Source organism: Jaculus jaculus, chromosome 9 (assembly GCF_020740685.1).
Source record: "Jaculus jaculus isolate mJacJac1 chromosome 9, mJacJac1.mat.Y.cur, whole genome shotgun sequence".
Taxonomy (NCBI): domain Eukaryota; kingdom Metazoa; phylum Chordata; class Mammalia; order Rodentia; family Dipodidae; genus Jaculus; species Jaculus jaculus.
The window spans coordinates 136,773,997-136,800,129 of NC_059110.1; the positions used below are offsets into that span (position 1 = coordinate 136,773,997).

The 26,133-nt window shown below is 49.2% G+C and overlaps 2 protein-coding genes across 2 annotated transcripts; one reads left to right on the forward strand and one right to left on the reverse strand.

The window, feature by feature from the left end:
* Window positions 1-36: 36 nt before the first annotated feature.
* On the forward strand, window positions 37-5,030 carry Psmc5 (proteasome 26S subunit, ATPase 5). The gene is made up of 12 exons (XM_004655074.2): window positions 37-118; window positions 649-720; window positions 2,515-2,584; window positions 2,895-2,992; window positions 3,173-3,229; window positions 3,305-3,535; window positions 3,827-3,953; window positions 4,045-4,235; window positions 4,329-4,427; window positions 4,507-4,617; window positions 4,719-4,805; window positions 4,931-5,030. The coding sequence occupies exons 1-12, from the start codon at window positions 95-97 to the stop codon at window positions 4,982-4,984; spliced, it is 1,221 nt and encodes a 406-aa protein (XP_004655131.1). The 5' UTR covers window positions 37-94; the 3' UTR covers window positions 4,985-5,030.
* Window positions 5,031-5,096: 66 nt separating this feature from the next.
* On the reverse strand, window positions 5,097-16,393 carry Smarcd2 (SWI/SNF related, matrix associated, actin dependent regulator of chromatin, subfamily d, member 2). The gene is made up of 13 exons (XM_004655072.3): window positions 15,864-16,393; window positions 9,856-10,040; window positions 9,541-9,583; window positions 9,294-9,416; window positions 8,131-8,286; window positions 7,627-7,722; window positions 7,378-7,479; window positions 7,073-7,234; window positions 6,815-6,912; window positions 6,537-6,672; window positions 6,304-6,426; window positions 6,098-6,199; window positions 5,097-6,027 (listed from the first exon to the last, which is right to left on the reverse strand). Exons 1-13 carry the CDS (start codon window positions 16,080-16,082, stop codon window positions 5,974-5,976), a joined length of 1,599 nt encoding a protein of 532 aa, XP_004655129.1. The 5' UTR covers window positions 16,083-16,393; the 3' UTR covers window positions 5,097-5,973.
* Window positions 16,394-26,133: the final 9,740 nt, after the last annotated feature.

Here is a 26,133-nt window from a genome sequence, read left to right on the forward strand (position 1 = left end):
AACTCTTCTTTGTGGGTCCGGGCCGAACGCCTCTGCTTCCGCGCCTGCGCGCTAGGGCGGCCTGGATGCCGGCGGTCCCCGCGGAAGAGGGAAAATGGCGCTTGATGGTCCAGAGCAGGTAAGGCGAAGGTGGCGGCCGGCGGCTCCCGGGCCTGGGTGCAGAGCCCGCGCAATACAAAGTGGGGAGTGGGCTTGGGAGCAGGAGGGTCGCTTGGGTCAGGAGCGGGTGAATCAGTCGAGACTGGCCCCTGCCTGGGTCTGGATCTGCTGTGTCAGCGCCGCCCCGGGTGACGCCGGCGAGGCTGGTCGAAGCCGCAGGAGTGACTGGGCTGATGCAGGAGACAGGGCTCCCACTCCCCGCGCTGGCTCTGTAGTGGTAGCAGCACCTCGGGTTTGTGCGGCTCTTGACACACTGCAAAGCGCTCCCGTGTCTGTTGGTCACTTGATCCTCCTAAAAGTCCTGGGAGGTAGGCGGTGAACAATCCCTTGAGGGTTTCAAGGGAGAGATTTAGAACCCAGGACTTAAGCCTCCGACGCTCATCCTCTTCACCATACGAAGTTCCTGTATTAAACTACATGGTGAAGTGCCCCGGAAGCGGCTTGACCCCTTGGGTGTTTATTAAGCTAATAATTACACTGTATCTTCAGATGGAGCTGGAAGAGGGGAAGGCTGGCAGCGGACTCCGCCAGTATTACCTGTCCAAGATTGAAGAACTCCAGGTGAGGACAGACCCCACAGTAGCTAGGAAGGCATGAGAATTAGTGGTAGAATTCTTCTTTTTTTTTTTTTTTCAGTAGTGTCTGTGTAAAAAGTTAACAAGCAGAGCAAAGGCTCTTGTTGCCCTTAAGACTCATCTTTGAGGGCAGTATACTATTCAGTTACTCATATTCAAGAGTGAAATTGTAATGGGAAAAGTACCATTAAATGGGTGCATGTTCATGAACACCTGGAATCCCAGCACTCAGTAAGGGAAGCAAGAGTGTTCCATAGCAAGACCCTGTCTCAGGAAGAAAGGAAGGCTAAATCCCAGAAACGGTACCACTAGTCCAAAATAGATGTAGGAGTAAAAGAGCTTCTTTTGCCTTGGGTATGTGTTGTGCATGCTTGCGTGCATACATATTTGTATGTGCACAAAGTGTGTGTGGGTGTGCATACATGCACATAGAAGGCAAAAGGTTGACCTCGGATGTCCTTTGCAGTCAGTCTCTGATAGAGCTTAGGTTGGGCTAACTAGCCCTCGTGATCTGCCTCCCCAGCATAGGATTAAAAGAACATGTCGCCATGCCTGGCATTTTACCTGGATGCTAGGAATCTGAACTCAGGACCTCATGCTTGTGCAGCAGTTACTTTACCCAGTGAGCCAGCTCCCTGGCTTTGCAACTGTTTATTAGACTGACTAAAAAGGAGTGGGGAACATGGGAAATGAGAGTATGAAGACAGCATCGAAAAGTCTGGACAGTGCTGATGACATGGAAAGTGAATGGAAGGAACTGAGCCACTTAGTGCTCCAGTCTAAAGAGAAATAAGAAAAATATAAGTGGAGTGAAGATAAGCCACAAAGAGTGTTTTTTTCTAGGCGGGGGTCTCACCCTAGCCCAGGCTGACCTGGAAGTTACTGTGTAGCTCCAGGCTGGCCTCGAACCCATGTCAATCCTCCTACCTCAGCTTCCTGAGTGCTGAGATTAAAGGTGTGTGCCACTATGTGTGGCCATAAAGAAATGGATGGTGTAGTTTCAATATATTTACCACTTTGAGTGCTTCTACATAGGACTCCTTAGACCTAAATAGAGCTGAATTGTGGATGTTGTGCCCATGTGCAGCTTGGCAACAGGTCTTTTAAATGTCTTAACTTTGCTTTATACCCCCCCTCCTTTTTAATTTTGTTTTGTTTAACAGAGAGAGAGAGAATGGGCACACCAGGGCCTCCAGCCACTGCAGATGAACTCCAGATGCATGCGCCCCCTTGTGCATCTGGCTTATGTGGGTCCTAGGGAATCCAACCTGGATCCTTTGGCTTTGCAGGCAAATGCCTTAACCGCTAAGCCATCCCTCTAGCCCCCCCTTTTTTTTCTGTTTGATTGAGACAGAGTCTCATTGTGTAGCCTAGGCTGGATCCTCCAGCCTCAGCATCTTCAGTGTTGGAATTCAGGCCTGGACCATCACGACTAGATTTCCCCCTCACTTTTAATTGACCGCAACTAAGCTGGAACTCGGGCTTCTCCCCTAAAGGTCTTCTCACTGCACCATGTTGCCTCTCCATAAGTCACTCCATGAGTCAGCTACAAATTTTCTGCTTTAGATTGTTATTTATGGACCACTTATTGGACAAATAGACATTTGTGGTTGCTGCCCTAGGGTCCTAAGGGACAGAACAGGATCTTGCTGACCAATCTGAAATATGCAGGCATCCTCTGCCTTTCTCTCAGCTCCTACCTGTGAGGGTCTTGGCCAGGATCCTGGCTCCCATTGTCTATTGCCCTTAAGTAATGGAATCTGTCTTTTGTCCTTCACAGTTGATTGTAAATGATAAGAGCCAAAATCTCCGGAGGCTGCAAGCACAGAGAAATGAGCTAAATGCAAAAGGTGAGAGGTCAGAGATAAGACTTAACTACGTGGGCAGTTTGAGGCCTGAGGTCTTGCTGTTCCTGACCTCCCCAACCTTCAGCCTCCCCCCAGTCTAAGGTGATGCATTCTGTTCCCTTCTTATAGTTGCTTCCCACACAGGTCACTCCAGAGCTGACTGTAACCTTGAAAGACAGGAATTCTGAGTCGTTGTGTGACCTTCCCTTCTAAACGTCACAGTGGTGCTTGGTTTAGCTTGTTGAATTAAAAACCAAGGAGGGCACACCAAGGAAAAGTTATAGGTGACTACTGTGGTTTTTCTGACACCTAGTTCGTCTGTTGCGGGAGGAGCTGCAGCTGCTGCAGGAACAGGGTTCCTACGTAGGGGAAGTAGTCCGGGCTATGGATAAGAAGAAGGTATTGGTCAAGGTAAAGAAGGCAGCATGACCCCAATGACAGTTCATCACCCATTGTATTCCCACTGTTTGTACGTAACCTTGGGAAGACAGGGAGGGTTCTGTCACCGTATCACAGGCTCCCACTGGTGACCTGGGGAGGGTGGGTGATTAGGTGACTGGCAGGAAAAAATCATGAGCCTTTATTTTTCAGGTACATCCAGAGGGCAAATTTGTTGTTGATGTGGACAAGAACATTGACATCAATGATGTAAGTGTAGCAAGTGTGGTGGGAGGCGTTAGCTCTTACCCACATTACTTCCTGAAACTCACTCCCTTCCTCTAGGTGACACCCAATTGCCGGGTTGCTTTAAGAAATGACAGCTACACTCTGCATAAGATCCTACCTAACAAGGTGGACCCTCTGGTGTCACTGATGATGGTAGAAAAGGTGCCAGACTCAACTTATGAGATGATTGGCGGGCTGGACAAGCAGATCAAGGAGATTAAGGAAGTGATCGAGTTGCCTGTGAAACACCCTGAGCTCTTTGAAGCACTAGGCATTGCACAGCCCAAGGTGAGGAACAGACTTCCTGGGAGGTGAACTTGCTTTTGCTGTACTTGCTGTCCTGCTCCAGGCTAGCCCAATGCCAGTGCTGGACTAGGCTGCCACCTGCTTAGGTTGCCCTCCGTGTTGAAGAGGTGTTTCTAAGGCACTAAGCTAGTTCTGGTATAAGCTCTAGAAAGGACGCTGGCATTCATTTTCTGCATTCCTAACCTGCTGCAAGGGATTCAGCACAAAGCCGGCACTCAGCACATGTTCAATAAAATGAGGCTGGCTTTCTGCCCCAAGTCATTACCTCCATAGGGAGTGCTGCTGTACGGACCCCCAGGCACTGGGAAGACACTGTTGGCCCGTGCTGTGGCTCACCACACAGACTGCACATTTATTCGTGTCTCTGGCTCTGAACTGGTACAGAAGTTCATTGGGGAAGGTAACTATGGCTAAAAAAACTTGAGAACCAAGATGGAAGGGTGGATGGTGGATGCACATTAGCTCCTAATGCCAGTTTGGCCTCTGTACAGGGGCAAGAATGGTGAGGGAGCTGTTTGTCATGGCGCGAGAACATGCTCCATCCATCATTTTTATGGATGAAATTGACTCCATTGGCTCCTCACGGCTGGAGGGGGGTTCTGGAGGGGACAGCGAAGTGCAGCGCACGATGCTGGAGCTGCTCAACCAGCTGGACGGCTTTGAGGCCACCAAAAACATCAAGGTGAGTTGGTGTAGACTTGAGAATGAACAAGGGAACTGGAGTGACACGCACTCCCAGGAGAGCTTAGCTAATCCTGTCCCTTTCTTTTCTCAGGTTATCATGGCTACTAATAGGATTGATATCCTGGACTCTGCCCTGCTTCGTCCGGGGCGGATTGACAGAAAAATAGAATTCCCACCGCCTAATGAGGAGGTCTGTGATAGGCCATGCTTAGAGTGGCTCTGGCTGTGAGGGTGAGGGGCAGGGCTTAGGGATGTCCTCTTATCTCTAGGCCCGGCTGGACATTTTGAAGATCCACTCTCGGAAAATGAACTTGACCCGAGGGATCAACTTGAGGAAAATTGCTGAACTGATGCCAGGCGCATCGGGGGCTGAAGTGAAGGTACCTGAGGGGAGCGGGGCGGTGGCAGTTGGCTCTGGGGTAAAGGCCAACTCAAGACTGAGAAGGCTGCAGCAGGGCCTCAGCTTGCTTCTCCTGCTCAGGGTGTATGTACAGAGGCTGGCATGTATGCCCTGCGGGAACGACGAGTCCATGTCACCCAGGAAGACTTTGAGATGGCAGTAGCCAAGGTATGTGCCTCCACCTTTCTGACTTTACTGATGGTGGCTTGGGAGCAGGCTAAGCGTGTGTTCATGGAATTTATAACTCTGGGTGCACTTGTGTGTCCACCTCTTCTGTTCTGCCCCCCCTCCAGGTCATGCAAAAGGACAGTGAGAAAAACATGTCCATCAAGAAACTATGGAAGTGAGGGGATGTTTTTTGTGTGGATCCCTCAATAAAGGTCTGTGCAACAAGCTTTGGGACTACAGTCTGTTGATAAGAGGTTGAACTGTTCAATGACCAGATCCGGGCACCACCAATAAACAAAAGTATTTATTTGGAAATTTCCAAACTTGCCAGAGTGGCATTTGCCTTAGGTCCACTCCTTTACCAAATTTTAAAAGGTAGGGACAGTCCTCCCAGCCTCCCCCTCACCTAACCCTGCCCTCCACCATGCACACACCTCTACCTCAGCTAGGCTAAAGAACTGGTACGTCCCCTCCTGGGAGACTCCACCTCCCCTGCCCAAGCAGCTGAGGGCTGGCAGCCCCATGGCATCCCAGGAGATGATGGCGGCTACAGCCGCTTGCATAGATTGAGGAAAGAAAGAAGGAGGCACCAAACAGGGCTCCCTGAAAAACCCCAGTTACCATCCCCCTGTACAAAAAAAAGTGGCTCCCACATAGAAAAACCTGCTCCCCAAATAGTGCAAATACCCAAAGGAAAGGAGAAACCAGCAGCAAGGCTGGGCTTGTGGGAATGGCAAAGAACTTTGGTTGAGAAAGGCTAGGAAGAGTCTGGGCTGGGCCTCCACTTCCTTGCCCAGCTCCCCAGAGCCAGCTCTGACACTGGCGGGAGTGGAGCTTGTAAACATGCAAACCCAGCAGCCTTTGGTTCAGAAATATCTGTTAAAATGTTAAAAGCACAGCCTCCAGCAGTCCTACCTGGGCCTGCCTGCAGGGGGCTGAGGCCACATCTTGAGAACCCAATTAAAGCCAATGCAAAAAAGTAATAAGGCTTTGGGGACCAAGCAATGAGGAATCCTAATACTACATTTATGAAACTAAGCTGGGGAGTAGAGGGTGACAGGAGACACACCTCACCCCATCCTACAAGTCTGGAGCCCCAGCCAGGACTCAGAAGATGGTCTCCCATCAGGTTCCAGGGCTAGGAAGGAAGGAAGAGATCCCTGAGCAGTTAGGTCAGACGAATTCCCAGCACCTGTTCCAGTTCCTGCCTTCGCTGCTGTACCTGGAGAAAACAGTATGATTCAGGTCTCTGCTACTCACAACCAAAGGAAGACAAAATGGCAGAGGCTCACCTTGGCAAAGATATGCCTCCCAACTGCTTCCTGGGCCCAGGGCTGGTGGTAGAAAGCAGCTCGTCTCTCCTCCTCAGGATTTCCAATCACATCGGTGATGATCTACAAAGAGCCAGGGGAAAGCTATGGAATAACTCCCAACCACCGCTGAGCCACAATGGCCCAGGAATGGAAGTATTGTGGTTGGGGTAAAAATCATGAGACACCTTGAGGTCACGACGCTGGGAACGGAGCCATTCCTGGATGAAGTCCTGGGGATCAGTGCTAAAGCTGAGCATGAAATCCCTCTGGGTTTTCAGCTGGTTGATGGACTCTATGGTCTCATGGATCTGTGGAAGGGGTGGGGTGCATGTGTTAGGTGTGCTCTATCTCTAGGGTCTATCCCAGGCCTAGAAGTCCCATCTTCAGTATGTTATGTGAAAATGACAGAGCAACCCACTTTGACATCAAGAGAGGCAATCTCCTGCTGGTTGGTGGTAGAGGCCAGAAAATTACTCATCTGGGCCTTCAGTGGGTCATCCACCTCCACGTCAATGTCATAACAGGCTGTCTTCTTCTGGTCGTTAGGATCCACACTAGGGGTAGCACATAGGAAAGGAAGGGGATGCACATGGCTATATCCATTCTGGCAACCTGAAGCCCCTTCTGTGCATACATTCAGAGCAAGGGGTGAATCAGCTCTTCAAAGGGCCATCTTCATTCCGTCCTCCCACTTACCTAATGACATGGTTGATAACAATGGGGTCTGGATGCTGCAGCAATCCAGCCAGCTTCATGGGAATTTCAGAAAAACGGAGTCGACCACAACTGAAGATCTGGAAAGAACATCAAAGCTCTGGTGACGATTGAAGGCCTAAGGATATAGACTATTCTAGGGCCAGTGAACAGCAGTTGAGGACCCCCTCAGAACTAGCCCACTAGGGTTCCACAGCAAGACAACCAGGGGTCGAAAACAGGAACCTGGAGCATTCTAACCTGGCGGAAGTAGCGGTTGCAATTGATGTACTCTCGCTCATGCCCGTCCTGCAGCTGGTTGTGCTTGATGTATAGCCACAGGGCCTGCATGATGGCAGCCCTTGTCTGCGTGTGCACTCCCAGAAGCCTTGCCAGTCGAGGGTCCAGTTTATACTGAGGAGGCTAGCAAAGGACAGAGGAAGTCAGGAGGGGGTCTTACGAGAAAAAAGGGGAAACAAAAAAAAAGGGACAAGAAGAATTTATAAGAATCTCCTCCCTTCCAAGAGCCCCCATGGTCCCTGATACGAGCCCAGGGCACCAGTCACCTGATGATCCAGCATGAGCAGGAGAGTGCACTTGACATTGAGGTCTCCAGGCCGTTTCACCTGAAAGCCATCTGTTTCCTGGGTGGTGGGCATCCTATGCCACTGGCAGGGAGGAGGTAAGCCAAGCTCATAAATGGGATAAGCTCACAGGGAACCAAAGCTACTTACTATTCCACCCAACTAGCTGGTCAGCTGAATCTCAGCGTCCCCAAGCAGCTGGATCCCTGTAAGCCCTAAAGGCCCACTCACCTCCACTAAGTGGTTGTCAGGACCATACAGTTCTTTGTCCAGCTCAATTACGAGGCTCTTAAAGAATGAAGAAAATTTCCTCTTCTGTTTGCTAGGCTAGGAATTGAAAGGGGTGAGAGCTGGGTATGCTTCGGAGTTGTTAAACCAAAAGGAAGCAACATGTCAACCTTGGTGCTCAAGGGACAGTCAGGCCCTGAAGAAGTCATGGTAGAGCAGGAAAAAGGCTCTCCATACAGCCCCACAACTAACCAGTAAGAAACTATGATACTTGGCCATCAATTATAGGAACGTTATCATAGCTACAGAAATATTCATTCTCCAGCCACAAAGTGCATGGAGCTCAGTGACGGAGCACTTGCCTAGCATGTATGACAGGTGCTGGCCTTGATCCTCAGCACAGCAAAAATGAACCTCACAACTACAGCCCTTAACTGTGGTAGAAATTCTCCAGGAGTGCCCATACCTGGCCCCAGTCTAAACCCACAGAGCTCTTCTCCAACTTACATCATCCAGCAGTTTTCCTTCCACTCTGAGTTCCCAGGAAGCCACCTTGTCACCTGCAGGGGTTCCCCCAGGGGTCCCCGCAGTTCCCGCACTATCACCATCTGCCTTGCTGGGACTGAATGTATTGGATATGTAGATACGAAGCTTTCGTTTTTGCTACAGAGAAAAAGTATCAGTTAGAGGTGGCCAAATGTGTTTAGCACCTCTCCTGTAGCTTCCCTGTGGACTCATGGCGCGTTGTTATGCAATGGTCTTCAAGGAAAGCACAACTCCTGAGAACACTGACGCATCACTAACAACACAGTGGGATCGTGGCATACGGCAGGCTGCCAGGCAAATGAAAGGCTTCTAGAGCTGGGGCGACACCCAGTGGGGGAAGAGTAATGGCCTAGCATGTGTAAAGCCCTAGGTGCCACCTGCCCCTAAAGAAACCTCTAGTTCATATTTTGTTTTTGTTTTTTTTGTTTTTCGAGGTAGGGTCTCACTCTGGTCCAGGCTGACCTGGAATTAACTCTGTAGTCTCAGGGTGGCCTTGAACTCACGGCGATCCTCCTACCTCTGCTTCCTGAGTGCTGGGATTAAAGGCGTGCGCCACCACGCCCGGCAAGTTCATATTTTAAGTAGCTGCTATAACCACCAAACTTCCTAGAGTACGGAAAGCTTTCACTATTCAGGAGACTATTATAGATACATAAAGAACAGAAACGCAAAGAAAGCTGCTTTAGGGTAAGAGAAAGAACTGCCCTGTGTGCCCTCTGATAACTTTGAAACTTCTATGATCTCTAAAATTTACATTTTGCATTATCACCCAGGATCTACACACATACAATACATACCTAAAGCAAACATTCGTGAACTAACACCTCGCTACTGTGCCGTATTTTTTAATCTCTGCCATCTCATCCTGATGGGGCAGCTAGGCTGGCACAGAAGAATGGGCTAGTAGTCCCAGCACTCAGCAGGATGGAGAGCCAGAGGCCAACACAGACCACGAAACAAGATACCGTCTCAAAACATGCTGACCCCAACACACCAAACCTACTTCCTGCTTTTTATTACTGGGCTGTATCTTGTCTGTGACAAATATTCAGCCCAACACAGACCCTCACTTGGGCGAGGCAGCTCAATTTAGGAAGGCCCAAGGTGACCAGGGTAGCACGCACCGTCAGAGGCTTTTTGATGGCCTCCTGAATCTCCATCCGTTTGCGTGCAATGGTCTGGTCCAGCTTCCGCTCAAAAGCTAAGAGATCCATGTATGCCTGAGACTCTGGGACAAGCTCCCGAATCTATGGGGAAAAGAATGTAACAGCTTGCTTCAGGCAGCTTAGTTCTTCCATCCTCCCTTCCTTCCCCATCCTAAGGCTCAGGGAAGATGACCTCTCACCCTGGCCTACCACACAGCATACTCACTCGTTGAGGTAGAACTTTATCTGCCATCTTCCTCCTCTTTAACCTATGGGAAAAATAGAAATGCATTTAAGAAGTGAAAGGTCCAGAGGACTTAACCACCTACCCCTTCCAAACCCCAGGACCCTCCCCCAGGTCGCTAGAGTCTCCCTGGGGTCTTAGGATAGAAGGGAACCCTCTGCAACCACCAGAGCTATTTGAGGCAGGGTGTAAGATCGCCATGAGTTCAGGACCCGACTAAGACTATATAGTGAATTCTAGATCAACCTAGTCTAGAGCGAGACACTACCTTGAAAACAAAAAAAGAAACAGTCTTACCCTCGGCGCTGGGCAGGCATTGGGGGCTGGGCCTGGGGTACAAGCAGGCGTTTTCGGAATGGATCCATCATGGTAGGTGGCATGCCAGGTCGAAGTGGGGCAGCTGTGCCAAATGGGGAGCCGGCTGGAGGTCCCACTTGCATGCCAGCCATGGGCATTCGACCTCCTGGTGACATGCCAGGTCGCTGAAGAAAGTGAGGGAATGGAGGGGCCCAAGTCAGTGGCATAGCCCTATGAAACCCATAGCCCATGCCCTCCATCTTTCAGCCAGGTCCAGCCAAGCAGCACATGGGGAGCCCTGCCGGAGGCCAGGAACAAAGGGGAATGGGTGCCTGAGTCCAAGGTGTAAACCACACCTGCCCCGCCCCTGCAACTGCCTTGGCAGCTGTGCCAGCAAATGAGGCCGCAGAGCCCACAGGAGGGAGGAGAGCACTGCGTGCAGAGGGAAGGGCCTGGCCCACCGGCTAGCTCTGATCCCCGCTCCCTGGGACCAGCCAGCTTTGAGGCATTCTTAGGGCCTTTAGGTGTCACGCCACACTCCCTTCTTTTCCAACTGAGGGAGAAGCACACCTCGGAAGACCTGGGTCAATCCATAGCCAGACAGAGGAATACAGTAGGATATAAGCAGTCTGATGGGGCACAACCCTGGTGCCTTCCTCTGACACCAGCCTGGTAACATGACTGGGGGGAAGAGAGGCAGTTGGTAGGCTGGCAAGCCCATGAGGCAGCAGCTCCTCAGGTAAGCAATGCAACAGGACGGCTTGGACATGTCTCAACTGGTACGGACGGCCTCAGGAGTGCAGACACCATCTGGTAACCATATGGCCCCTACCACAGTTAGGACCAGATTCAACACATATTACTGCCGTACCCTTACTCCAAAAGACCCCAAGATGGAAGCTATGGTTCTTAAGTGGCCTGTGGGAATAAATGCAGCAGACATATGGACTCTGCCCATGGTCCAGGCACCACCTGGCAGCCAGGCTGCTGCTGGTTCAACTTAACCCTAGCCATCCCAAGCTGTACAATGGGAATGAACTATTCCGGGATTCAAGGAGTGGAGTCACAGGGTTAGTATCTGCAATCTGAGTGACATAAGTGGCCTCTTGGATTTCCCATCCAAGCCCAACCTGTAACATTTAAGTGGAGCCCATTTTGAACTAACCTCTTCCTGCCCCCTTCCCCAGCCCCCTTCACAAGGCTGTTGCCTGCAAGGCTTGTTTGACAGCTCTGCTTCGCACACACTGTCCCTGGCAGCTTCACAGGGCTGGCCCCAAGGCCCAGATTATGCAACCAGCACAACCAGCCAACCAGGCCAGGCTGGGTGGAGACTCACATCAAATCAAAGGACCCTCCCCCACCCCAGAATCAGAGATGAGTTTCCCCCATCTTTCTATCTAGCGCCAAACCCAAGTTCCCAACACAGGGGGTCGAATTCATGACCAGGTGCAGAGAGGGAAAGCAACTTGACCTCGAGGCAAGTGGAGGAGGACAGGAGTATAGGAGAAGGGAAGCACTTGGAGATTAAGGAGTTAAAGTGGGGGACCCTGGGACCTCAGGAATACTGCCACAAGTCTCTCCTCATCAGGAAGAGATTCATCAAAGCTGGTGAAAGGCAAAAGACAGGCTGTTTCTCTGCATTAATGAGCCAGAAATTACAGAAGAGGAAAAATGGAAACAAACAAAAACAAAAAAATGCCCTTAGAGTGAGACAGATGTAGACATCCCAGACTAGTTTCTTCCAGGGCCTGAGATGAAGGAGAGAAAGAACTGCAGAGCATAAACGGGGAAGCAGTCCCTGGAGGCTCGCAAAGCCTGTAGTGCCACCCAGCCCTCCTGAAAACCTGCAGTGAGGCAGCATAGGCAGGCTCAGACCAGGCCCCACCCAGACATCTGCTCCAGACTTCTAGAGCTCAAGCTTCAAGCACCCAGCTATGCCGGGCCTCAGGGGAAGACTGCTAAATTCAATTCCTAGTTCCCCTTAGCCAAGCTTCATGCCTGGACTTTGAGGAGCCAGTAATTTCTCCCATTTAAAAACTCAGGAGGTGGGCTGGAGAGACAGCTTAGCATTAAGGCGCTTTGCCTGTGAAGCCGAAGGACTCAGAACCCAAGGAAGCCAGATGCACAAGGTGGCTCCTGCATCTAGAGTTCGTTTGCAGTGGCTAGAGACCCTAGTATGCCAATTTTCTCTGTGTGTCTGTCTCTCTCTAATAAATAAATAAAACTTTTAAAAAAATTTTAAAAACTCAGAAGTTAAAAATGAAACAACATTAAGCCAGGCATGGTGGCGCACACTTTAATCCTAGTACTTGGGAGGCAGAGGTAGGATTGCTATGAGTTCGAGGCCAGCCTCAGATTACATAGTGAAAAACAAAGAAACAAACAAATCAATCAATCAATAAATAAAATAAAACACAGTCATAGCCACAGATTCTCAGCCTTCTTGTCTCCTTAGCTGCAGCAGGGCTAAGTAGCTCTGGCCCAGTCCCCTGAATCCCAGAAGGTACAGCAACCCCTCCTTTCCCTGGGCCAAGCACCAGCCCATATTCCAGGCTTAACTCTCGGACCACCATGAAGAGCAGGCCTGATGCTGCCCCTTGTGGGTGAGGAATCCAGGGCTCAAGTGGGGATGCTCCTGGAGAACATAACCTACCCCCTTGAACACAAAGTATTTAACTCTCTGGAGTGGGGCTCTTTCTGTCTGTCTGTCTGTCTGTCTGTCTTTGTGTGTGTGTGTGTGTGTGTGTGTGTGTGTGTGTGTGTGTAGGGGGTAATCTCTTTAGCTGACTGTAATACAGATGAGATTGGGCACGTTCAGGGTGGTATGGCTATAGACTTGACTGTAATAAACTAGAATGTATGGTGGGAAGTCCCTTCTTTCAACAGGCTCCCTACTTTCCCAGCTCAGCTCCAAGAGCCCTAACAGACAGGAACTCTTTTGATCCTCAGATCCCAATCTTTCACCTGGAAGGTGAACTGGATTTAGAAAGGGCAAGAAAGATCCCTTCAAACTTAACCAAAGGATGTGGGGGCTCTCCTTCCCTCTAAATCTCCTGCCCTTCCCCAGAGAAAGGCAAGAGAAAAGTGCAGGACAGGATGCCAACCTAGTGAGATGGGACGGCCAAGCTCAAGCCCATCTCCAACTTCCCAAACCTAGGAGCCATAGAGATTTAGCCAGCCTGCCTGGCCTTGCCACAGGCCTGAGGCGCCTCCGCATAAAGCACAGTAGAAGCCACCCTCCCATCCTCCCTGGAGCTCTCCTATGGGAACACTCTCCTGACTGAATGCCAAGGAAACTGAAGAGGCTTTAGTCTGTTTCAGGTGACTCCACAGCTAAAGACCTATGTAGGAAGCTCCCAGGCCAGGTATCCGTTAGCAGGACTAAGGGCTAGAATGACGATGCAGGGACTACTTAGCCCATGGACCCATGAGTCTCTAAAAGGAAAAGCGACATGAAAAGATGGGTCCCAGCTGGCATCCTTACAGAACTAAATCTCCGTTCATACCCAGACCCTTTGTTTTCTTTTTTAAAAAGGAGTGTGTGTGTGTGTGTGTGTGGTGGGGTGTTCAGCAGTTATGATGCTTGCCTGTAAAGCCTACTGTCCAGGGTTGGACTTCCCTGTACCCATGTAAAGACAAATGCACAGCCAGGTGTGGTGGCGCACGCCTTTAATCCCAGCACTTGGGAGGCAGTGGTAGGAGCATCGCCTAGAGTTCAAGGTCACCCTGAGACTACATAGTTAATTCCAGGTCAGCCTCGACCACAGTGAGACCCTACCTAGAAAAAAAAAAAAAAAAAAAAGACAGATGCACAAATGGCACAGGCATCTAGGGTTTGACTGCAGTGGCTAGAGGCCCTGGTACACCATTCTCTCCCTCTGTCTCTCCCTGCTTGCAAAATGAATTTAAAACATTAAAAAGGGTGCATGGATGAAGAGTAAGGGGAAAATAAATCCTCCTTTAAGTAGCACTTTAAAAAGCAAAGAGTTGGGCTGGAGAGATGGCTTAGCAGTTACGCGCTTGCCTGTGAAGCCTAAGGACAAGGGGGCGCACGCGTCTGGAGTTCTGTTAGCAGTGGCTGGAAGCCTTGGCGCACCCATTCTCTTTCTCTCTCTATCTGCCTCTTTCTCTCTCTGTCACTCTCAAATAAATAAATAAAGAACAAAAAAATTTAAAAAGTAAAAAGCAAAGACTTGGGGGAACTGGCAGGATGTGTACACTCCATTTCTGAGACCTCTACCTGGTGACACCAGAAGAGAACAGAGGAAGCCACCTTGGGACTTTGTAAAAAACTTGAACCATAGACTAGGGCTTATAGGCTGCAATATGGCCTTGTCAAAAGCTAGAGAGGTGGGGTGCAATAACGCACATATTTTAATCCCAGCTCTCAGATGGTACAGGCAAAAGGCTAGCTTCAGCTACATATCAAGTTCAAGGCCAGCTTGGGCTACATGGGACCGCGTCACAAAAAACAACCAACCTAACAACTGCCAGGCATGGTGGCTCACACCTTTAATCCCAGCACTTGGGAAGCAGAGGTAGGAGGATAGCCATGAGTTTGAGGCCACCCTGAGACTACATAGTGAATTCCAGGTCAGCCTGAGCTAGAGTAAGACCCTACCTCAAAAAAAGGGGGGCGGGGGCTGGAGAGATGGCTTAGTGGTTAAGGCGTTTGCCTGCAAAGTCAAAAGGACCCAGGTTCAATTCTCCAGGACCCATGTAAGCCAGATGCACAAGGTGGCACATGTGTCTGAATTCGTTCGCAGTGGCTCAAGGCGATGGCATGCCCATTCTCTCCCTCTCTCTGTCCATCTATCTATATATTGCCATTTTATCTCTCTCAAATAAATAAATATTTTAAAAACAGTAAAACAAAAAGAGGATGATGAAAAGGTGAAAAGTACAGGCACAATTCTTCCCAGGCAGTCTGGGACAGGTCTCAGTACCAGACCACTTTCCTGGTATGCGCAAGGCCCTGGGTTCCATACACAGCACCAAAAAAAAAAAAAGAGGGGGAAGGGGAAGGAGGGAGGGAGGGAGACAGGCAGGCAAAACAATTCTCAAGCATTCTGGTACCTTAACCGGAGCACGGGGGGGGGGTGGGGGGGTCTGATAAGCCCCACTAGCAGGGTCGGGCTGAGTTCCTTACACACTGAGCATAAGGATCAAGTCCCTGCTTCTCAATGGCCTTTGAAGCTGTAACCTGAGACTACTCGGTGCCAAGCCAGAAGGGTCAGGGCGGAATCCTTTGAAGCAATTCCTGAAGCTGCAGGATCCTCGATCCAGTGCTACTCTGCTCCTCCAGACTCAACTCCTGGACACTGACAGCAGGCAGAAAGCTCAGGAGAAAGTCTATCCAGACGGTCTTCCTCAAGCCTGGCCAACAGTATCTCTGATCTAATCCGGAGTCAGCTGGGCCATTCTGCCCTTGCACAGGCCTGGAGTCGGGGAGCCCTCTCCTTAGCCTCCCAGACTGTAGGAAGCCTGGTTTCCTTCCTCCTCACTAGCAGCTGGGAGCCATCTCAGCAGACATGCTAGCGCTCTGCCAGCTCCAAGTTAAGAGGAAAAAAAATAATAAAAATAAAAATAACAGGGCAGATTCAGAGTAGGAGGGAAGTCAAAGAAGGGTAATCCTGTTTTCTCAGGGAGGGCGCTTTTCCAAAGCTTTCTCACCATCTCCCAGGGCAGCGTACTCCAGGACCTACCTGCACTAGACTTCTCAATCCAGCTGCCCACAATTCACTAGCTCCAGCAACTCCTCCATCTCTGAAAGAAGCCCCGGGACGTTCCCAGCAGCCTCAAACCCTTCACAGCAAGCAGGGGCCTTTCCCCCCAAACTCTGCCACCAGTCCCTTAGCTTGCAGCCCGAGGGTCCCGGGCCTGGCCTGCCACCGGCTCGCGACAGTTCCTCCCGCAGGGGCCCCTATCCAGGGAGTGACTCCTCCAGGGCCCGCACTCGAGGCCGCGGGAAGTGCAGCCCAGGGGCGCCGCCCGCCCGCTCTCCTCACCTGGTACTGCGCCGCGGGGCCCGCGGGGCCCATGGGACGGAAGGCGGCGGCCCCGGGACCCCCCATGCCTCCAGCAGGCCCCGGGCCCCTGAGCGCCGGGTTAGGCAGCATTCCGGGTCCGGCCGGAGGAGGCGGTGCACCGAGGGCCGCGGCCACGGCGCCTCCACCGCCGGGACTGAGCGGGGGCAGCGGGAACCCGCCCGCGCCACGGCCGGACATCGCTCCGTCCCGTGCCCGCGCTGCAGCGTTCGGGCTCTCCCGGGTCGAGTCCGTTCCGCGCGCAGCGCTGCTCCGCGATCCGGGACTTTCCGATCTTAATTCCGGGTTCCGGAAGCGTTGGTCAATCCGGGTTCCGGGATTTCCTAGTCCAGTTCGCGAGTTGGTTTTTTTTTTCACACACCAGCTTTGGGTCAGGGCCTACGCCGACTCCGCTCCGGGCCAGGCGAGTCCGGATCCGGGATGCCGAGAGTTCACCCGCTCGCTTCTCCCGGCCTCCAGAGAGCCGACCGCCGAGGGCGCTGACCCAGAGGCGGTTACTGACGCGCCGCCCCGCCCACCCGGGCCTCCAGCCAGCAGCCCAATCGAGGCTGCGTCTCCAAATCCCGCCCCTCGCGAGACCCGCCTCAGGCAGGCTCCGCCCATCGCGGGCGCCTCGGAGCCCCGCCCCTGGGGCGGCGCCTCGGGGAGGGCGGGAGCGGAAGCTGCGTGCCGAAGTGCTGAGAAGGGCGCGGGGTCAGAGGTCCGGGTTCACGCCGGGCCTCGCCGCGGGCCGTGCTCCCCAGCTCAGTGTGCTCCCCGGGAATAGAGCTTCACGTTCAGGGTTGGAGACACACGTGCGCTCCGCGGCGGAACTGACGCTGATTTTTTTTTTCTTTAATTGCTCAGTGCCCGGCATGGTGGCGCACGCCTTTAATTAGCATTCAGGAAGCAGAGGTAGGAGGATCGCTGTGAGTTCGAGGCCACCCTCAGACTACCTAGTGAATTCCAGGTCAGCCTGGGCTAGGGCTGCACCTTCCCTCGCAAAGCAAAAATACAAGGCTCTTAGTATAAATGAGGTTTATGATTCAGCAGCGACATGCATTTCTATGAAGTACCTACAGGTATGCTATAAATAGACCACACTTTTTTCCCCCTTAAAGGTGGGGTCTCATTCGAGCACACGCTGACTGGGAATTCACTAGGTAGTCTCTGGCAGGCCTTGAAGTCACGGTGATCCTCCTGCCTCTGCCTCCCAAGTGCTGGTATTAAAGGCGTGTGCCACCACGCACGGCTTTATTTTTTATTCACTTAATTAGAGAAAAAATAGAGAGAATGGGCGCACCAGGGCCTCCTGACAATGCAAATGAACTCCAGACGCATGCGCTATTTTGTGTATCTGTCAGGGTTTATATAGGTACAGAGGAGTCAAACCTAGGTCCTTAGGCTTCTCAGGCAAGCACCTTAACCACAAAGCTATCTTTCCAGCCCTGGACCGCACCTTTGAGTCAGGTAGACAGACTTTTTAATTATAAAACTCGTTTGGTTTATTTTTAATATTAATTTATTTGTTTATGAGAGAGCGAGAGAGAAAGAATGGGCAGGCCAGGGCCTCTAGACACTGCAAATGAACTTCAGATGCATGTGCCACCATGTGCATCTGGTTAATACGGATTCTAGTTAATTGAATCTGGGTCCTTAAGTTTTGCAGGCAAGTGTATGAACCATTAAGCCATCTCCAAGCCCTGATTTATGTTTTGTTTCAGTTTTCTGAGGTAGGGTCTCCTAGTCTAGGCTGACCTGGAATTCTCTATGTAGTCTTAGGGTGCATCAGAAGGCAGTGGTAGGAGGATTGCCGTGAGTTCGAGGCCACCTGAGACTACATAGTGAATTCCAGGTCAGCCTGGGCTAGAGCAAGACCCTACCTCAACAAAACAAAACAATAAAAATAAAAAAAGAGGCTGGGAAGATGTCTCTATGGTTAAATGGGCTTGCAAAGTCAGCCAGTCCAGGTTCAATTCCAAAGCCACCCTGGCATCTGACATTAGTTTGTAGTGGCGAGTGGCATGCACACCACACACTCATACACATGTGCAAATAAATAATTAAAAAAAAACAAACAGCAGGGCTGCAGAGGTGGCTTAAGAGTTAAAAGTGCTTGCCTGTGAAGTGTAAGGACCTAGGTTTGATTCCCCAGAACCCACATAAGCCACATGGTGGCACATGCATCTGGAGTTCGGTTGTAGTGGCTAGACCCTGAAGTGCCCATTGTCTCTCCCCTCCCTCCCTCCCTCCCTCCCTCCCTCCCTCCCTCCCTCCCTCCCTCTCTCTCTCTCTCTCCCCCCCCCCACACTCCCTTTCTCTCTACAAACAACAACAAAAATAGCAACAAGGAGACAAGTTCAACATGTCCCCCTGTGATCCTTTGCTCAACTGCTGTTAGGTAAACCAAGCAGTGCCCTCGTGGAGTTCACAAGAAACGAGATAGCTCAATGCTTTCCCTAGAGCAGACCACTGTACAGATGTTCCTCACATGTTCTGGATAAGCTTGTATGGATATGCAAGTATGCATAGTCAGGACATGGTGGGACGTGTTTACCAAGATGGTGACAGTGCTGGGGTGGACCAGCAGTCCCAGCTGGAGCATCCAGACAGCTGAAGTTTCCATCTCCAATGTGGAGGCAATAGTGTAGGCAGGTCCAGGATGCTGGCCAGATAGAAGAGTACATGGGCCGGGCGTGGTGGTGCACACCTTTAATCCCAGCACTTGGGAGGCGGTGCTAGGAGGATCACTGTGAGTTTGAAGCCAGCCTGAGAATTCCAGGTCAGCTTGGGCTAGAGCAAGATCCTATCTTGAAAAACCGAAATAAAAATAATTTTTAAAAATGTACTGGCGGCCAGGAATGATAGGGCATGCCTTTAATCCCAGCACTCAGGAGACAGAGTAGGAAGATTGCTGTGAGTTTGAGGCCAGCCTGAGACTACATAGTATTTCAGGACAGCCTGGGCTCGAATGAAACCCTGCATTGAAAAACCAAAAAACAAATGTACAGGAGTACATGGACTGGATGCAACAGTTCTAGATTGAATAGTTAGAGAGGTATTTACTCAGTATTTTCTTATAATAATCCCTGACATACTAGTATGAAGATAAATGGGGCTAGAGCGATGGCTCAGCAGTTAAAGGTGCTTACTTACAAAGCCTGATGGTCCAGGTTCAATTCCCAAGTACCTACATAATGCCAGATGTTCAACGTGGGACATGCAGCTAGAGTTTGTTTGCAGTTGCAAGAGGCCCTTGTGTACCCATTCACTCTCATTCCCTCCCTCCCTCTCTCCTTGCAAATAAACAACTGAAAAAAGATAAACGCACAAAAGCCTATTTTCCCACATGCTGTAGTTTGTTTCTTTTAAAAAATATTTTTTATTGCGGGCTGGAGAGAGGGCTTAACGGTTAAGGGGTTTGCCTGCAAAGCCAAAGGAGCTCGGTTCGATTTTCCAGGACCCACATAAGCCAGATGCACAAGGTGGTGCATGCGTCTGGAGTTTGTTTCCTGTGGCTGGAGGCCCTAACATGCCCATTCTCCCTCTCATTCTGTGTCTGCCTCTTTCTCTCTCGTGCTCTCTTAAATAAATAAAAATTTAAAATATATGTATTTTTTATTTATTTTGAAAAAGCACCCCTAAAACATTATAGGCCATTGCTGAGGCCCGTGGTTTCCCACCAGGAATAGATGGTAAGACCCTATTGCTGAAGATTCCACATACTTGGGCTGCAAGGCCACTGAGAAATCCTGTTGGAACTGAACTGATAACCTCCTCCATATAGACCAGCTGACAGAAAGCTGGAAGAAGCCATTCTACATGCAGTTCAGTGGGAGAAAGAGATACCACCAGTGAAGATACTCAACAGTGGACACTGCAAGCCTTATAATTGGCCAGCCAGGCCAAATGAGCCAACAGGTGCAATAGTGGCACATCTATCATAGTGGAAACCATCTGCCGTCCAATTGGACTGGAGGCCCGCTCCATAGGAGGGAATACATCCCTGATACTGAAAACTTAAAACAGGGGTAGTCATGATCCCAGGGGTGTAACATCTGCTGATGTCTGGATAAATGTATATACTATGCTTATCAAACTGCCCAGTAAGGACTTTTCTAAATATTCATACCCTTATATTAATGCTACTCTCACTATGGGTAGAGAATCTTCTCTTTTCAGATGGCAGTGACCTTGGGGCGACTCAGAAGGTATTATTGTGATGGAAAGAAGTGACTAGAGTACTGAGTAATATCTCGATCACACCTTCCAAGGCTCAGGGTCTAACATGGAAGAGGTGGTGGAAAGAATGCAAGAGCCAAAGGAAGGGTAGGATTCCTTACAATGTGCTCCCTCCAGACATAGAATGGCCTGGCTATCCATGACCTCATAGTGCCTGACACTACCTACTCAAGACCATCATAAGAGGAGGAAAAGATCATGGCATCAAAATAAAAGAGAGACTGATTGAGATGGGGAGGGGATATGATGGAGAATGGAATTACAAAGGAGAAAGTCGGGGGGGGGGAGGAGGAAGGGTATTACTATGGGATTTTTTTTATAATCATGGAAAATGTTAATAAAAATTGAGAAAAAGGGCTGGAGAGATGGCTTAGCAGTTAAGCACTTGCCTATGAAGCCTAAGGACCCTGGTTCGAGGCTCGGCTCCCCAGGACCCACGTTAGCCAGATGCACAAGGGGGCGCACGTGTCTGAAGTTCGTTTGCAGTGGCTGGAGGCCCTGGTGCACCCATTCTCTCTCTCGCTATCTGCCTCTTTCTCTCTGTCTGTCACTCTCAAATAAATAAAAATAAACAAAAAAATTTTTTAAAAATTGAGAAAAATATAAATAAAAAATTACAAAAAAATAAATTTAAGGAAATTACAAAAAAATAAATTTAAGGAAAAAAAACTTACAAAAATTATGGTTAAAAAAAAGAAAGAGACAGATATATATAGATATATATATATATAGATATATATAGAGAGAATAGGCATGCCAAGCTGGCAAGCCACTGCAAACAAACTCTAGACATAGACACCACCTTGTGCATTTGGCATTTGGCTGGGGAATCGAACTTGAGTCCTTGGGCTACACAGGCAAGCACCTTCACTGCTAAGCCATTTCTCCAGCTCATGTAATTTGCATCTTGAATGTCCCCCAAAAGCCAGTATGTTAAAAGCATGGTCCCCAGGTTGGTACTATTAGGAGGTTGAGGGGTTTTGAGATGTCTGGTGGACTTCAGCCTTAGGAGACTTGCCTCAGCCTAGAACCCCGAGTATGAGAAACTTCAAAGATTTCATTTGTTTCTGGTGCTGCTGTGACAAGGAGTTGGCAGAAGACAGCCTTACAAAAGTTGGAAAGGATCTTTTGGAAGGAAAAGCTGACAGATGGTGTTTACAGCCTTGCTTTGGTTCCTTCAGAATGAACGCCAGATGTTGTCTTCTGGCATCTGAGCTGGTGCGTCATATCCAAAAGGCTCCTTTGCTCAAAGATAATGAAAAGTGGATAAGCACAACAAAAAGTGAGCACACAAGCAAGCCAGTCCCCCGGAGAGTTCAGCAAAATGTAACTTGCTATTATGCAAAACCACTGGTTGCTATTACCATTCTAGCCTATTCTTTATGTCATTTAATAGCATCAGGGTTCGACCATAGAGAAGTGGAGATTACACGTGAAAAATGTTATGTAGCCATTTAAAAGAATGCCAAAGGGCTGGAGAGATGGCTTAGCGGTTAAGCGCTTGCCTGTGAAGCCTAAGGACCCCGGTTCGAGGCTCGGTTCCCCAGGTCCCACGTTAGCCAGATGCACAAGGGGCGCACGCGTCTGGAGTTCGTTTGCAGAGGCTGGAAGCCCTGGCGCGCCCATTCTCTCTCTCTCCCTCTATATGTCTTTCTCTCTGTGTCTGTCGCTCTCAAATAAATAAATAAATAATTTTAAAATTAAAAAAAAAAAGAATGCCAAAGCCTAGTGAGCAAGGAGATCAATCGTTAGCAGAGGTTAAGGAAGAGGAACAAGCATTTTTAAATTTTTTATTTATTTGAGAGAAACAGAGAAAATGAGTATGTGAGTATTGGCATGCCAGAGACTCTTTTTTTTTTTCTTTTCAAATTTTTCTTATTAACAACTTCCATGATTATTAAAAATATCCCATGGTAATACCTTCCCTCCCCCACTTTCCCCTTTAAAACTCCATTCTCCATCATATCCCCTCCCCCTCTCAATCAGTCTCTCTTTTATTTTAATGTCATGGTCTTTTCCTCCTCTTATGATGGTCTTGTGTAGGTAGTGTGAGGCACTGTGAGGTCACGGATGTCCAGGCCATTTTATGCAGACTCTTGCTACTGCAAACAAACTCTAGATGCATGAGCATCTGGTTTTACATGGGTGCTGGGGAATGGAACCTGGGACATCAGACTTTGCAAGTGAGCACCTTTAGCCACTCAACCATCTCCTCAGTCCCTCAGGGCATTAATTTTTTTTTTTTTTTTAATTTGCAAGCAGAGAGAGGAGGGGAAGGAGGGAAAGAATGGGCATGCCAGAGCATAATGCAACTGCAAGCAAACTCCAGATGCACATGCCATTTTGTGCATCTGGCTTCACATGGCACTGGGGAATTGACCCAAATTGTTAGACTTTGCAGGCAAGCACCTTAACTGCTAAATCATCTCTCCAAGCCCCTTTGGGGGCATTTTTACAGCATGAAACTATTGTGTATGATACACAGTAATGGTGACTGATGTGTGATATTTATTCATTTGTCAAAATTCACAGAATAAACACACAGAGTGGACTTTAACATAAACTGTTGACATTAGTGATAATTCATCAGACCTTGTTCATTACTAGTAACAACTACACAACACTAATCAAAGATGTTAGTAGCAGAGAAGCCAGGGAGAGGGATGGGGCACTGTCTGCTTGTTTGTTTTCAGTTCCAAAATAATCCTCAAAAATAGAGTCCAGTAGCCAGGCATGGTGGCACACACCTTTAATTCCAGCACTTGGGAAGCAGAGATAGGAGGATCACTGTGAGTTTGAGGCCAGCCTGTGACTACATAGTGAATTCTAGGTCAGCCTGAGCTACAGCAAGACCCTACCTAAAAAAAAAAAAAAAAAAAAAAAAACAAGGAATGGCTTAGCAGCTAAGCCGTTTGCCTGCAAAGCCAAAGGACCCAGGTTCTATTCCCCAGGACCCATGTTAGCCAGATGCACAAGGGGGCACAAGCGTCTGGAGTTCAATTACAGTGGCTGGAGGCCCTGGCGCACCTCATCTCTCTCTCTCCCTCTTTTTCTGTCAAAGAAATAAATATAAAATATTTTTTAAAAAACAAAGAAAATAGAGTCCATCACTTGGGAGACTGAGGTAGGAAGATCATTGTGAGTTCAAGGGCAGTCTGGGCTAGAGTGAGCTCTGCCTCAAAAGATATAAATAAATAAAGTAAGTAAGTCAAGGGCTAAGGATGAGGCTCATTTGACACAGTGTCTGCCTAGCATGCAGGAAGCCCTGCCTGTGTTCCATCCCCAGCACTACATAAATTGGGCAACACATGTAATCAGAACACTCTGGAGGTAGAGGCAGGAGTTCAAGGTCATCCTCAACTGTGTAATTTGATCGAGGCTAGCCTGGGCTCCAGGAGACCCTGGCTCAGGAAGGAAGGGAGGGAGGGAGAAAGGAAGGGGGAGTGAGAAATTCTAGGGTTGAGCAAGTGACTCAGTTGGTAGAGTTATTGCCCACCATGCACAAGATACTGGGTTTAGTCCCCAGCACTCAACAAAGTGGTCATGGTGGTGAAAACCAATAAGCTGGTACTGGGGAGAGGGTTGTAGGAGGATCTGAAGTAAAATCTATAATGGCAGAGGAAAGGAAGTAATGGGTTCTAGGACTGTAGCCAATTCATAACACTCTTACAGTGTTTGGAGTCCGGGTTCAGGGCACAGCTCTACTGTTCTCTCCTGGAGGCAGAGAATGAATGGCATGGTGCCCTGTTTCTCGTCACTTCTCAGGGCTTCCAGAGGTGACCTCTTGACTTTTGAATTTGGATTCAGAGCTACTGGTATAATTAATAAACAAACCTTTACAATAGAAAGACAAGGGAAGGGCCTCTGGGATCTCAGGCTTACCTTACTCCTATTCTGGCCTCTAAATGCCCTTGTCCTCTGGGTTTCTATCTTTAGCTCTTTTCTCTGTACCTAACCTGTCCAGACACACTCATCCCTCCCCATTCCATTATTGTTTAGTTTCTGATGATCCTAAATTTCTATCTCCAGCCCCCCACCTCTCTTCTGAGCTTCAGACCCAGATTGCCAGCTCCTGGCTAGATGCTCAGAAAGTCATCAAAACCCATCTGCTCAAAATCACTGTGTCACCGTCTTCCCAGCCCACCACTCCTCTCTTGTATCCATCGTGGTGAAGGGCACAAGGACATGGCGCTGCTCCAAGCATGTCTCGCTGAGACATTCACCCTGCTCCTGCAGGCAAGTAGTGGCTAAGGAAGATGGAGTGGCACAGGATGTCTGCCACCAAGAACAAAGCAGACAACTGAGGAAGCCTTGAGGCCTTTCATTCCATTTCCAGGAGAAATCATCATTCGCTCCTTGCTCTCCTTCTCCCCCATCTTCTCAGTTACTGTGTTCTGTTGGTTGTACCCCCCTCCCAAATCTTTCTTGGATCCATTCTACTACCACATTATTCAATCAGGTCCTCAGCATGTCTTCCCTGCCACCTACTCAGTCTTCCCCAGCTGTTTGACCACAAGACAACAAATCAAACCATGTTGTTCCAGTGGTGCCTTCCATTCATTCTGTGGAGTCTAAACCACAGTCCTTTAGGTTTCTCTGAGATCTCTCAGGAGCTCTGTGGGAAGGTGAGATTGAGATAGGATAGCAGAGCAAGGGGCTTCTTCCCACTTTACCATCGTCCCTACTTCTTTATTTTTATTTTTTTAAAATATTTTTATTTATTTATTTTTAAAATGTTTTTATTTATTTATTGGAGAGAGAGAGAGAATGGGCACACCAGGGCCTCTCGCCACTGCAAATGACCACCAGACGCATGTGCCACCATGTGCATCTGGTTTACATGGGTTCTGGGGAGTCTGACCTGGGTCCTTAGGCTTTGCAGGCAAGTGCTTTAACTGCTAAGCCATCTCTACAGCCCTTATTTATTTATTTGATAGAGAGAAAGAGGGAGAGACACAGAGAGAGAGGCAGAGAGAGAAAGAAAGAATGGGCACGCCAGGGCCTTCAGCTGCTGCAAATGAACTCCAGACGCATGTACCACCTTGTGCATCTAGCTTACATGGGTCCTGGGGAATTGAACCTGGGTCAATTAGCTTTGCAAGTAAGCCCCTTAACCACTAAGCCATCTCTCCAGCCCTTGTTTTTTCTTTTTAAAATTATTTTATTTATTACAGAGGGAGAGAGAATGAGCATGACAGGGCCTCTACCCATTGCAAATTCCAGACACATGCACCACTATGTGCATCTGGCTTATGTAGGTACTGGGGAATCAAATCTGGGTCCTTAGGCTTCACAAGCAAGTGCCTTAATTGCTAAGCCATCTCTCCAACCCTCTTTCTTTCTTTCTTTTTTTTTTTTTTTTTTTTTTTTGGTGTGGAGACGTGGTTTTCAAGGTAGAGTCTCACTCTAACTCAAGCTGACCTGGAATTCCCTAGGTATACTCAGGGTGACCTCAAACTCACAGTGACCCTCCTACCCCTGCCTCCTGGGTGCTGGGATTAAAGGTGTGTGCTACCATGTACAGCCTTTTCTTTGTATTTTTTTCTCAAAATTATTTATTTATTTATTTGCAAGCAGAGAGAGAGAGAAAAGAGACAGAGAGGATGGGTGAGCCAGGGCCTCCAGCTGCTACAAATGAACCTCAGATACATGTGTCTCTTTGTGCATCTGGATTTGTGTGATTACTGGGGATTCAACCCCCCCCCCCCCATTGTCAGGCTTTGCAGGCAAGCACCCTAACAGCTGAACTATCTCCCCAGCTCCCAGTTTTGTTTTATGAGGCAAGATCTCACTCTTGCCTAGGCTGACCAGGAACTTACTCTATAACCCAGCCTGATGCACAGCAATCCTCCTGCCTCTGCCTCCTGAGCACTGGGAGGTATGTGGCAACAACTCCTTCATCTTCTTCTTTTTTTTTTTTTTTTCCAGGTAGGATCTCACTCTAGTTCTGACCTGGAATTCACTATGTAGTCTCAGGGTGGCCTTGAACTCATGGTGATCTTCTTACCTC